Source organism: Salvelinus alpinus, chromosome 12 (genome assembly GCF_045679555.1).
Source record: "Salvelinus alpinus chromosome 12, SLU_Salpinus.1, whole genome shotgun sequence".
Classification (NCBI taxonomy): domain Eukaryota; kingdom Metazoa; phylum Chordata; class Actinopteri; order Salmoniformes; family Salmonidae; genus Salvelinus; species Salvelinus alpinus.
This window is the reverse complement of record NC_092097.1, coordinates 57,063,130-57,076,108: the sequence shown is the minus strand read 5'-3', so window position 1 is coordinate 57,076,108 and position 12,979 is coordinate 57,063,130. Positions and strand designations below refer to the sequence as shown.

General features: G+C 48.0%; 1 protein-coding gene across 1 annotated transcript in view; it reads left to right on the top strand.

Annotated features, from left to right (window-relative positions):
- LOC139536405 (arf-GAP with coiled-coil, ANK repeat and PH domain-containing protein 3-like) overlaps positions 1-12,979 on the top strand; it is a 185,053-nt gene that overhangs the window by 126,141 nt on the left and 45,933 nt on the right. Inside the window, exons 10-12 of the mRNA XM_071336916.1 lie at positions 1,927-1,938; positions 10,062-10,174; positions 12,426-12,477. Coding sequence (XP_071193017.1) covers positions 1,927-1,938; positions 10,062-10,174; positions 12,426-12,477 — 177 coding nt within the window. The remainder of the gene's footprint in view (positions 1-1,926; positions 1,939-10,061; positions 10,175-12,425; positions 12,478-12,979) is intronic.

Genomic DNA, 12,979 nt, shown 5'->3' with positions numbered 1-12,979 from the left:
ATGTTGTTGGTAGAACCCTGTAACCTCGTCTTAACAGTGAAGGTGACAATGTCCTGACCAATGGCAGCATTTTGGTACATGGAATGGGAGACAGAGGGGTCAGTACATTCCAGACCAGTGAGTTTCCCCCTGCAGACTCAGACCAGTCCAGAGTGTTGTCCCTACACACACACACACACACACACACACACACACACACACACACACACACACACACACACACACACACACACACACACACACACACACACACACACACACACACACAGAGTCTGGCTTGCCGGCAGACCCTGTTGGCATCCCATCAGATAACAGATGGGTGATGATCCCTGTGTGTGTGTGTGTGTGTGTGTGTGTGTGTGTGTGTGTGTGTGTGTGTGTGTGTGTGTGTGTGTGTGTGTGTGTGTGTGTGTGTGTGTGTGTGTGTGTGTGTGTGTGTGTGTGTGTGTGTGTGTGTGTGTGTGTGTACATAAGCGTTAGAACAGGATATTGTTCTTTCTAAGAGCTGTCTTAGCTGTTCCAGACACCCACAAATAAAAGTCCCAAAACAACTCACTCAAATGTTTGACAAAAGAGAATGTACTTTTAGAAAATAGTCTTATTTTAACTCTACAAGAGTCCAAAAGTGGAAAAACAAGTCACCGAGTAGAAGTTATTCTAATTAAAATATATGTCTAGCATTCTGTTGTTGTACTTCACTGTTCTCACGATCAAAGCAGACAGAAAGACAGCTCTAATCCACAAATAGTAAAAGGTTGAATTCTCTGGCTAAGCACAGAGAAGCTTTCATTAATTTTATTTTTTAATGAACAATCTTTTGATGCTAAAAGAGGCATAGCTTGTCCTGGAGAAACACGCGGTTCTAAGATGGAGACAGCTCTGTTTGATATGTCCAGATGCAGTTGGTTTTATAGAGTTACTTTTGATATGAATAAAATAAAAAAAAACATCCTGTCACGTTAAGGTTTTCACTGACTGAAAGCATTCGTGTGTGTGTGTGTGTGTGTGTGTGTGTGTGTGTGTGTGTGTGTGTGTGTGTGTGTGTGTGTGTGTGTGTGTGTGTGTGTGTGTGTGTGTGTGTGTGTGTGTGTGTGTGTGTGTGTGTGTGTTACTGTTGACTTTGGGAATCTTCGAATATCAGGCTGGGGGTGCTTACAATTCGGGTCAGGTCTCTCTGTGTGTGTGTGTTGGTGTTTTTCTGTCTTGGCCCTGATGCTGTGCCAGTGAAGCATTCAGGCTACTCACCTTACCAAGGGCTACTCACCTTATCAAGGGCTACTAACCTTACCAAGGGCTACTCACCTTATCAAGGGCTACTAACCTTACCAAGGGCTACTCACCTTACCAAGGGCTACTCACCATATCAAGGGCTACTCACCTTACCAAGGGCTACTCACCATATCAAGGGCTACTCACCATATCAAGGGCTACTCACCATACCAAGGGCTACTCACCTTACCAAGGGCTACTCACCATATCAAGGGCTACTCACCTTACCAAGGGCTACTCACCATATCAAGGGCTACTCACCATATCAAGGGCTACTCACCTTACCAAGGGCTACTCACCTTACCAAGGGCTACTCACCATATCAAGGGCTACTCACCTTACCAAGGGCTACTCACCTTACCAAGGGCTACTCACCTTACCAAGGGCTACTCACCTTACCAAGGGCTACTCACCTTACCAAGGGCTACTCACCTTATCAAGGGCTACTCACCTTACCAAGGGCTACTCACCTTACTAAGGGCTACTCACCTTATCAAGGGCTACCAACTACATGCCAGTTTACTTCCTGACCTTGTGATTGTGTTAACATTCATTTGTTTTTTTCTCTCCTTTCTATCAACGCCCTCCGTCCAATGATCTACCAACACCCTCCGTCCAATGATCTACCAACGCCCTCCGTCCAATGATCTTCTCCAGACTCTGATGGAGGTGAGTACTTAAAGAATGGGGGAGAGAGGATGGGAGGGAGAGGATGGGAGGGAGAGGTTGGGGGAGAGGATGGGGGAGAGAGGATGGGGGAGAGGATGGGGGGGGTGGGAGAGGATGGGGATGGAGGGGTGAGAGAAGATGGGGAAGAGGATGGGGTGAGAGGATGGTGGGGAAAGATGGGGAGGGAAAGATGGGGAGGGATGATGGGTGAGAGGATGGGGGAGAGGATGGGGGAGAGGATGGGGGAGAGGATGGTGGAGAGGATGGGTGAGAGGATGGGTGAGAGGATGGGGGAGAGGATGGGTGAGAGGATGGGGGAGAGGATGGGGGAGAGGATGGGTGAGAGGATGGGGGAGAGGATGGGGGAGAGGATGGGTGAGAGGATGGGGGAGAGGATGGGGGAGAGGATGGGGGAGAGGATGGGGGAGAGGATGGGGGAGAGGATGGGGGGATGGGTGAGAGGATGGGTGAGAGGATGGGGGAGAGGATGGGGGAGAGGATGGGTGAGAGGATGGGTGAGAGGATGGGTGAGAGGATGGGTGAGAGGATGGGGGAGAGGATGGGGGAGAGGATGGGGAGAGGATGGGGGAGAGGATGGGTGAGAGAATGGGTGAGAAGATGGGTGAGAAGATGGGTGAGAGGATGGGTGAGAGGATGGGAGTGAGAGGATGGGTGAGAGGATGGGTGAGAGGATGGGGGAGAGGATGGGTGAGAGGATGGGTGAGAGGATGGGTGAGAGGATGGGTGAGAGGATGGGTGAGAGGATGGGGGAATGATAATTGCGCCGGAGGGGATGGCTGTTTGTAACTTATTTTGTACATAATGTTGCTGCTACTGTCTCTTTTGACTGAAAAGAGCTTCTGAACATCAGAACAGCGATTACTCACCTTGAAGTGGATAAATATTTTTTCTTTAATGAGTCCGACGCGAAGGATATACTGCTTTGTCGAGACAAGGCCCAAATCCCCGTCATCTGCGTGAAGAAAAGATGTAGAAAAAGGGGGGAGGAGGGCGGAGTGACTTGTAAGAATTCGTCGACGAGTAGGTAAACCACCACTTCCCTCCGTATTATTGGCCAACGTGAAATCATTGGAAAACAAACTGGATGATCTACGATTAAGACCACCCTACACACGAGACATAAAAAATGGTAATATCCTATATTTCACCGAGACTTGGCTGAACGACGACACGGATAACATACAGCTGGCAGCATTCTCTGTATATAGCCTTGTTATTGTTATGACATTTTATTGTATTACTTTTTGATGTTATCATTTTTTTTTTACTTCGTTTATTTTACTTTAGTATATGTTCTTAACTATATTTCTTGATCTGCATTTTTGTTTAAGGGCTTTTGTACGTAACCATTTCACAGTTAGGTCTAAACCAGTTGTATCCGGCGCATGTGACAAATATTTCTGTGTATGTGTGTATGTTTGTGTGTGTATTTGTGTGTATTTGTTTGTGTGTGTGTATTTGTGTATTTGTGTGTGTGTGTGTGTGTGTGTGTGTGTGTGTGTGTGTGTGTGTGTGTGTGTGTGTGTGTGTGTGTGTGTGTGTGTGTGTGTCTATGTGTGTGTGTGTGTGTGTGTGTGTGTGTGTGTGTGTGTGTGTGTGTGTGTGTGTGTGTGTGTGTGTGTGTGTGTGTGTGTGTGTGTGTGTGTGTGTGTGTGTGTGTGTGTGTGTGTGTGTGTGTGTGTGTGTGTGTGCGTGTATGAGGGTACTAGAAACACAAGGCCAGCTGGTACAAGGAACTCATGGCAGAGTTATTGTGTGGCCTCTGAGAAGACACCACAACAGGCTCCATTAAACTGATGCCATTGTGTCTGTCGTCTGCATTGACTACCCGTACAGTATGCAAACTCTAAGTCTTAGTGTCCTTTCCTGTGCTTTACTCTACCTAATTTTACTAGTAGTAGGAGTACTCTGACTGGCTAGCTTTACTAGTAGTAGGAGTACTCTGACTGGCTAACTTTACTAGTAGTAGGAGTACTCTGACTGGCTAGCTTTACTAGTAGTAGGAGTACTCTGACTGGCTAGCTTTACTAGTAGTAGGAGTACTCTGACTGACTAGCTTTACTAGTAGTAGGAGTACTCTGACCTCCACTACAGCCCCGTCGATGTTAATGGGGGCCTATTCGGCCCTCCTTTTCCTATAGTCCACGATCAGCTCCTTTGTCCTGCTCACGTTGAGGGAGAGGTTGTTGTCCTGACACCACACGGCCAGGTCTCTGACCTCCTCCCTATAAGCTGTCTCATCGTTGTCGTGTTCAGGCCTACCACTGTTGTGTCATCGGCAAACTTGATGATGGTGTTGGAGTCGTGCTTTGCCGTGCAGTCATGAGTGAACAGGGAGTACAGGAGGGGACTAAGCACACACCTCTGAAGGGCCCCCGTGTTGAGGATCAGCATGGCGGATGTGTTGTTACCTAACCTTACCACCTGGTGGCGGCCCGTCAGGAAGTCCAGGATCCAGTTGCAGAGGGAAGTGTTTAGTCCCAGGGTCCTTAGCTTAGTGATGAGCTTTGTGGGCACTATGGTGTTGAACGCTGAGCTGTAGTCAATGAACAGCATTCTCACATAGGTGTTCCTTTTGTCCAGGTGGGAAAGGGCAGTGTGGAGTGCAATAGAGATTGCATCATCTGTGGATCTGTTGGGGCGGTTTGTGAATTGGAGTGGGTCTAGGGTTTCTGGGATGGTGGTGTTGATGTGAGCCATGGCCAGCCTTTCAAAGCACTTCATGGCTACAGAAGTGAGTGCTACGGGGCGGTAATCATTTAGGAAGGTTACTTTCGCATTCTTGGGCACAGGGACTATGGTGGTCTGTTTGTAACATGTAGGTATTAGACTCGGTCAGGGAGAGGTTGAAAATGTCAGTGAAGACACTTGCCAGCTGGTCCACGCATGGTTTCAGTACACGCCTTGATAATCCGTCTGGCCCCGCGGCCTTGTGAATGTTGACATGATTAAAGGTCTTGCTGACATCGGCTACGGAGAGCGTGATCACACAGTCGTCCAGGAAAGGCTGGTGTTCTCATGCATGATTCAGTGTTACTTGCCTTGAAGCTAGAGGATAGTGGGATAGAGAGGTAGAATTGAATTGAATAGAGAGCGAGAGACCGAGAGGGATAGAGAGATAGAAGGATAGAGAGAGAGGTAGGTGGGTAGGTAGGTGTTAGTGTTGGGGGTATAGGGACTTGTGGGTGGATGCTGGGAGCCATAATGTGTGCTTGATTAGGCAGCAATAGACTCTCAGACAGATGGAAGCTGGGCTCCTCCAGGACTGAGGAGGGGAGAAAGAGGACCTGGCCTCAGGGTATCAAGGCTTTGGGGGGCCTCAGGGGGGGGGGGGGGGGGGGTAGAGTGGAAGGCTCGTAAATCGTTCTGCGCGCAAGCGGTGGCTTTTCCATGGCAGCAGCAGCGGCTTCTGCGAGCGCGACATAAATGACAGCTGTATGCTAATGAGGCAGTCTGCTAGGGGGCCCTTAGGAACTCAGTCGAGGTCTCAATTTACTATTGAGAAGTAGAGTAGTAGAATACACATGGTACAATTTTGAAATGTGGTTTTGCATCAGCAGTTTTTCTCTCGTTACTTCCTGTATGTCAATGTCAGCTAACACGTTTTAGACTGGTAGTTAGCTGGCTAAACTATTTAAACTTGTAGTAATCATGGCTGAATACCGACTGGGCATGCAGGGCCCTGACTTCCCGGGGGGGCCCCATTGATTTTGTTAGTCATTCCCACTCAAATATCATATTAACATGGAATAACTCATTACAAAATGTGTAGAATTGCATGAAATTAGCTTTAAAAGTGAAAATGTATCTCCACCGCATGGCAAAATGTGTAGAATTACAGGAAATGTACTTTAAAACAAAAAATATTCTCTCCACCATTAAGAGGAGGCCCAGGTGGGGGGCCCGCAACCAAATCTCTCTCAGTGCCCCCAAAATGCTAGAGCCGGCCCTGGCAACCAAATCTCTCTGTGTCCCCAAAAGGCTAGAGCCGGTCCTGGCAACCAAATCTCTCTCAGTGCTCCCAAAAGGCTAGAGCCGGCCCTGGCAACCAAATCTCTCTCAGTGTCCCCAAAAGGCTAAAGCCGGCCCTGGCAACCAAATCTCTCTGTGTCCCCAAAAGGCTAGAGCCGGCCCTGGCAACCAAATCTCTCTCAGTGCCCCCAAAAGGCTAGAGCCGGCCCTGGCAACCAAATCTCTCTCAGTGCCCCCAAAAGGCTAGAGCCGGCCCTGGCAACCAAATCTCTCTCAGTGCCCCCAAAAGGCTAGAGCCGGCCCTGGCAACCAAATCTCTCTGTGTCCCCAAAAGGCTAGAGCCGGCCCTGGCAACCAAATCTCTCTCAGTGCCCCCAAAAGGCTAGAGCCGGCCCTGGCAACCAAATCTCTCTGTGTCCCCAAAAGGCTAAAACCGGCCCTGGCAACCAAATCTCTCTGTGTCCCCAAAAGGCTAGAGCCGGCCCTGGCAACCAAATCTCTCTCAGTGCCCCCAAAAGGCTAGAGCCGGCCCTGGCAACCAAATCTCTCTCTGTGTCCCCAAAAGGCTAGAGCCGGCCCTGGCAACCAAATCTCTCTGTGCCCCCAAAAGGCTAGAGCCGGCCCTGGCAACCAAATCTCTCTCAGTGCCCCCAAAAAGCTAGAGCCGGCCCTGGCAACCAAATCTCTCTCAGTGCCCCCAAAAGGCTAGAGCCGGCCCTGGCAACCAAATCTCTCTCAGTGCCCCCAAAAGGCTAGAGCCGGCCCTGGCAACCAAATCTCTCTCAGTGCCCCCAAAAGGCTAGAGCCGGCCCTGGCAACCAAATCTCTCTCAGTGCCCCCAAAAGGCTAGAGCCGGCCCTGGCAATCAAATCTCTCTCAGTGCCCCCAAAAGGCTAGAGCCGGCCCTGGCAACCAAATCTCTCTCAGTGCCCCCAAAAGGCTAGAGCCGGCCCTGGCAACCAAATCTCTCTCAGTGCCCCCAAAAGGCTAGAGCCGGCCCTGGCAATCAAATCTCTCTCAGTGCCCCCAAAAGGCTAGAGCCGGCCCTGACAACCAAATCTCTTTCAGTGCCCCCAAAAGGCTAGAGCCGGCCCTGGCAACCAAATCTCTCTCAGTGTCCCCAAAAGGCTAGAGCCAGCCCTGGCAACCAAATCTCTCTCAGTGCCCCCAAAAGGCTAGAGCCGGCCCTGGCAACCAAATCTCTCTCAGTGTCCCCAAAAGGCTAGAGCCGGCCCTGGCAACCAAATCTCTCTGTGCCCCCAAAAGGCTAGAGCCGGCCCTGGCAACCAAATCTCTCTCAGTGTCCCCAAAAGGCTAGAGCCGGCCCTGGCAACCAAATCTCTCTGTGTCCCCAAAAGGCTAGAGCCGGCCCTGGCAACCAAATCTCTCTGTGTCCCCAAAAGGCTAGAGCCGGCCCTGGCAACCAAATCTCTCTGTGTCCCCAAAAGGCTAGAGCCGGCCCTGGCAACCAAATCTCTCTGTGTCCCCAAAAGGCTAGAGCCGGCCCTGGCAACCAAATCTCTCTGTGTCCCCAAAAGGCTAGAGCCGGTCCTGGCAACCAAATCTCTCTCAGTGCTCCCAAAAGGCTAGAGCCGGCCCTGACTATACACACTGCAGGGAACAGCATGAGCAGCTGGTTTCGGGAGGCAGTGTGGGTTGGAACGCAGAACGTCTCTGCAGCACGAGCACACTGTTGACATTCGGGTGTTCTGATGTTCTGGCGTGAGGTCCGTTATTCTCCGTTCCTCTGGTGTGTTCTGAAGTCTTCAATTCAGACTCTTAATCCGTAACCGGAATATTGGAAATGATAAACATTTTGACAATTGAACAGAAGCATCTTTTTTTCTTTTTAAACCTTTGTTTTATTTGATTATTTATGTTTGAGAGAATTTGAAACTTAGTTTTAAACGTGAAATGTTGTTGGATTGTACTCTGCAAAAGATGAAGATATTTGGCAGGTTGGATTACACACTGGTGAGATTTTTACTAAACTATTAGTTGCTTATTATAGGATGGTAATACTCATACACGTCTCCCAGGGCAACAATAATAACAGCTTTCTACAACAGGGATGGACCTTGGATATATTTCCAAAATGTATTTAGATACCGCTGAGAGTTACAATAGTAGAATACGCAAGTTGCAGTATTGAAATGTAGTCATGCATTACCAGTTTTTCTCTTGTCGTGTCAGTCACTGATAGTCACTCAATTAGCCCACGTCAGCTAACGTTGTTTTTAGATCGGTCAATTTGTTGAGCGGACAGCTATCTAAACTTGATATCATGTTTCGAATTACCAGCCGGGGTTGACCCAATTGATTTTGTTAGTCAGTCTCTCTCCGATATAGTAAACACTGTAACCATTTCTCTCCGCGCCCGCGGCAAAATGTATAGAATTGCATAAAATGTACTCTAAAAACGTACAATTGTTCTCTCTGCTGTCATGAGGGGGGGGTCGTTAAAATGTTTCGCTGTGTGGGGTGTATGGATGTTGGTATTGTAATGACCCGGCTGGGTCATAAAGGAAAAAGAGACGGACTCTAGGTGTGCAGGTCAGAACACAGGTTTATTCCTAAACTGGGCTATTGTTCCGGCCACAGCCCACGCCGCTAAATGCCGAACGTACACAATGTTACCCTGTCGAGTTAAGGGTCACTCTCATAGGAACAGATCAAGGCCCCGAACAGAAAGAAAGAAAGATGAGACAGTAATCCCTATTTATGCATTTCCAAATCCCGCGGGATTACCCATCATACTGTTACCCATCCATCTGTCCTGACATATTTAACCCCTGCTAGTAGCCATGAGAACCATAACACACCCACAAACACAGAACACAATACCGGGTCGTTACAGTATGTAAACTGATGCCTCTCATGATGAGTTCAGAATTGTTTGAGTCAAACTGAGTGACTAGCATCTCTTTCCTCTGTATCAAACAGCTTCCATTGGGCAACACCGGTGAATGATTGACAGCCCCATATCCCCCCATTTAGCTATCTGTCAACCTGTTTGTTCTCAGACAAACATAAGGCTGTATCCTGGGGATGGTCCACTGTCTAGTTTCCCACCAGCTTATCTAAAAAATCATTAGGTCACAGAACAGCATCCTGTTCCCTCTACCAGTTCTCTGTGACATACAGCCGGCCACTACAGTGGAGGCTGGTGCGAGGAGCTATAGGAGGACTAGCTCATGGTAATGGCTGGAATGGAATAAATTAAATGGTATCAAACATATGGAAACCACATGACTCCGTTCCATTTACTCTGTTCCAGCCTTTACACAGAACCCGTCCTCCTATAGCTCCTCGCACCAGCCTCCACTGGTACACCTCACTGGTTGGTCAGTAAGTCTGTTTGGGTTACTTGCTGTTTTCACAGGGCCGTATTTTATTTTATATCTCTAGTCTGAGGCGGTTGTTGTTGACACCATCAGGGCGTAAGTCTCTTAAGATTCAGTCCATCTGTGAAGAGGATATGCTGCGAGCCTACAGTATAGGATAATTAGCTCTTATATAAACACAGTATATATATATATATAATGCATTCCTGGTGACTACCTCATGAAGCTGGTTGAGATAATGCCTAGAGTGTGCAAAGCTGTCATCAAGGCAAAGGGTGGCTACTTTGATTTGTTTAACACCGTTTTTTGGTTACTACATGATTCCATATGTGTTATTTCATTAGTTTTGATGTCTTCACTGTTATTCTACAATGTAGAAAATAGTAAGAATTAAGAAAAACCCTTGAATGAGTATGTGTTCTAACACTTTTGACTGGTATATATATATATATATTTACTGCACAGTAACATAATATACAGTTGTACCGTAATTCATACTACAGGAATTGTTATTTTCTTGGTCAGTTAGCTTTAAAGATTTATAGTTGACTTCAGACCCTAACCACAGTCTCTCTCCTCCGTAAGTTAGCTACAGACACAAACATTAACCCTCCTCTCCTCTCCTCTCCTCTCCTCTCCTCTCCTCTCCTCTCCTCTCCTCTCCTCTCCTCTCCTCTCCTCTCCTCTCCTCTCCTCTCCTCTCCTCTCCTCTGTAAGTTAGCTACAGACACAGACATTAACCCCAGTCTCCCCCCTCCCTCTTCTCCCCTTTGTCTCGGTCTCTAGGACTTCTCCTATGATGATAATAAGGTGGAGTTCAACGTGGACGCTCCTAACGGAGTGGTGATGGAAGGTTACCTGTTCAAGAGGGCCTCCAACGCCTTCAAGACCTGGAACAGGTGAGATAGAAACACCTGTCCTACACCTCAACTACAACCTTTCCAGAAATAAGTCTCTCACTGTTGCCGCTTGTTATAGACCCCCCCCCCCCCCCCCCTCAGCCCCCAGCTGTGCCCTGAACACCATATGTGAATTGATTGCCCCCTATCTGTCGTCAGAGTTCGTACTGTTAGGGGACCTAAACTGGGATATGCTTAACACCCCGGCCGTCCTACAATCTAAGATAGATGCCCTCAATCTCACACAAATTATCATGGAACCTACCAGGTACAACCCTAAATCCGTAAACACGGGCACCCTCATAGATCCTGACCAACCTGCCCTCTAAATACTCTAAAGGCTGTCTTCAACCAGGATCTCAGCGATCACTGCCCATAATGGGTCCGCGGTCAAACGACCACCCCTCATCCCTGTCAAACGCTCCCTAAAACACTTCAGCGAGCAGGCCTTTCTAATCGACCTGGCCCGGGTATCCTGGAAGGATATTGACCTCTTTACGTCAGTAGAGGATGCCTGGTTATTCTTTAAAAAGTGCTTTGCTCACCATCTTAAATATGCACGCCCCACTCAAAAAATGTAGAACCAGGAACATATACAGCCCTTGGTTCACTCCAGACCTGACCTTTGACCATCACAAAAACATCCTGTGGCGTACTGCATCAAATAGCCACCGCGATATGCAACTTTTCAGGGAAGTTAGGAACCAATATACATAGGAAGTTAGGAAAGCAAAGGCTAGTTTTTTCAAACAGAAATTTGCATCCTGTAGCACAAACTCAAAAAAGTTTTGGGACACTGTAAAGTCCATGGAGAATAAGAGCACCTCCTCCCAGCTGCCCACTGCACTGAGGCTAGGTAACACTATCACCACCGATAAATCCACGATAATCGAGAATTTCAATAGCATCTCCAATCCAAAATTAAATCTAGAATCAGCTTCCTATTTCGCAACAAAGCATCCTTCACTCATGCTGCCAAACATACCCTCGTAAAACTGACTATCCTACCGATCCTTGACTTCGGCGATGTCATTTACAAAATAGCCTCCAACACTCTACTCAGCAAACTGGATGTAGTCTATCACAGTGCCATCCGTTTTGTCACCAAAGCCCCATATGCTACCCACCACTGCGACCTGTATGCTCTTGTTGGCTGACCCTCGCTTCATTTTCATAGCCAAACCCACTGGCTCTATAAGTCTTTGCTAGGTAAAGCCCTGCCTTATCTCAGCTCACTGGTCACCATAGCAGCACCCACCCGTAGCACGCGCTCCAGCAGGTATATTTCACTGGTCACCCCCAAAGCCAACTCCTCCTTTGGCCGCCTTTCCTTCCAGTTCTCTGCTGCCAATGACTGGAACGAATTGCAAAAATCAATGAAACTGGAGACTTATATCTCCCTCACTAGCTTTAAGCATCGCCTGTCAGAGCAGCTCACCGATCATTGCACCTGTACATAGCCTATCTGTAAATAACCCACCCAACTACCTCATCCCCATACTGTTATTTTTTTTTTTGCTCCTTTGCACCCCAGTATCTCTACCTGCACATTCATCTTCTGCACATCTACCATTCCAGTGTTTAATTGCCAAATTGTAATTATTTCACCACTATGGCTTATTTATTGCCTTACCTCCCTAATCTTACTACATTTGCACACACTGTAGAATTTCTATTGTGTTATTGACTGTATGTTTGTTTATTCCATGTGTAACTCTGTGTTGTTTGTGTCGCACTGCTTTGCTTTATCTTGGCCAGGTCGCAGTTGTAAATGAGAACTTGTTCTCACCTGGCCGACCTGGTTAAATAAAGGTGAAATAAATAAATAAAAAAACACAACAGTACTGTTTGATTCAGAGTGGTACTTCATCTAACTCAGTCTCCTCTTGTCTCCTCTCCTCCTCTCCTCCCCCCCTCCTCCCCTCCTCTCCTCCCCTCCTCCTCTCCTCCCCCCTCCCCTCCTCCCCTCCTCCTCTCCTCCCCTCCTCCTCTCCTCCTCTCCTCCCCTCCTCATCTCCTCTCCTCCCCTCCCCTCCTCCTCCCCTCCTCCCCTCCTCCTCTCCTCCCCTCCTCCCCTCCTCCTCTCCTCCCCTCCTCTCCTCCTCTCCTCCCCTCCCCTCCTCCTCTCCTCCCCTCCTCCCCTCCTCCTCTCCTCCCCTCCTCTCCTCCTCTCCTCCCCTCCTCCCCTCCCCTCCTCCTCTCCTCCCCTCCTCCTCTCCTCCCCTCCTCCCCTCCTCATCTCTCCTTCCAGACGGTGGTTCTCCATACAGAACAGCCAGCTGGTCTACCAGAAGCGACTTAAGGTAAGAAAAGAACTGGGACTTTTGAAAGGATAGCCATGTAATCAGTCTGAATGCCAGTATGTTTGTGCTATCAGTAGGCTGGTGGCCAATCATCAAGAAAGGGGCTTTAGTTATTGAGATACCCCTACAAACTCATGTAACCCGATATTACAAGCTCTGATATTGCTAACATTTGGAATACAAGTAGTCAGTTGACTTCTAAACATAAACATAAACAAACAGCAGTAGGATATCTTCATGCATCTAGGATATATACACCTGTAAACACAAATATACAATAGGAGGAAATATCAACTATGAATATTTTTGATGAATTTAAACTTTCCAAGTCAAATGTGGTCTCATTCAGTGCTGTTGTATGGCTCTGCCTGACAACAATACATAGTTACACATTTATTCCATTCCAGCCATTACAATGAGCCCGTCTTCCGATAGCTCCTCCCGTCAGCCTCCTCTACTCCAAATCCATTATTGCATCCAAAATCCAATATGGCTGCCATTA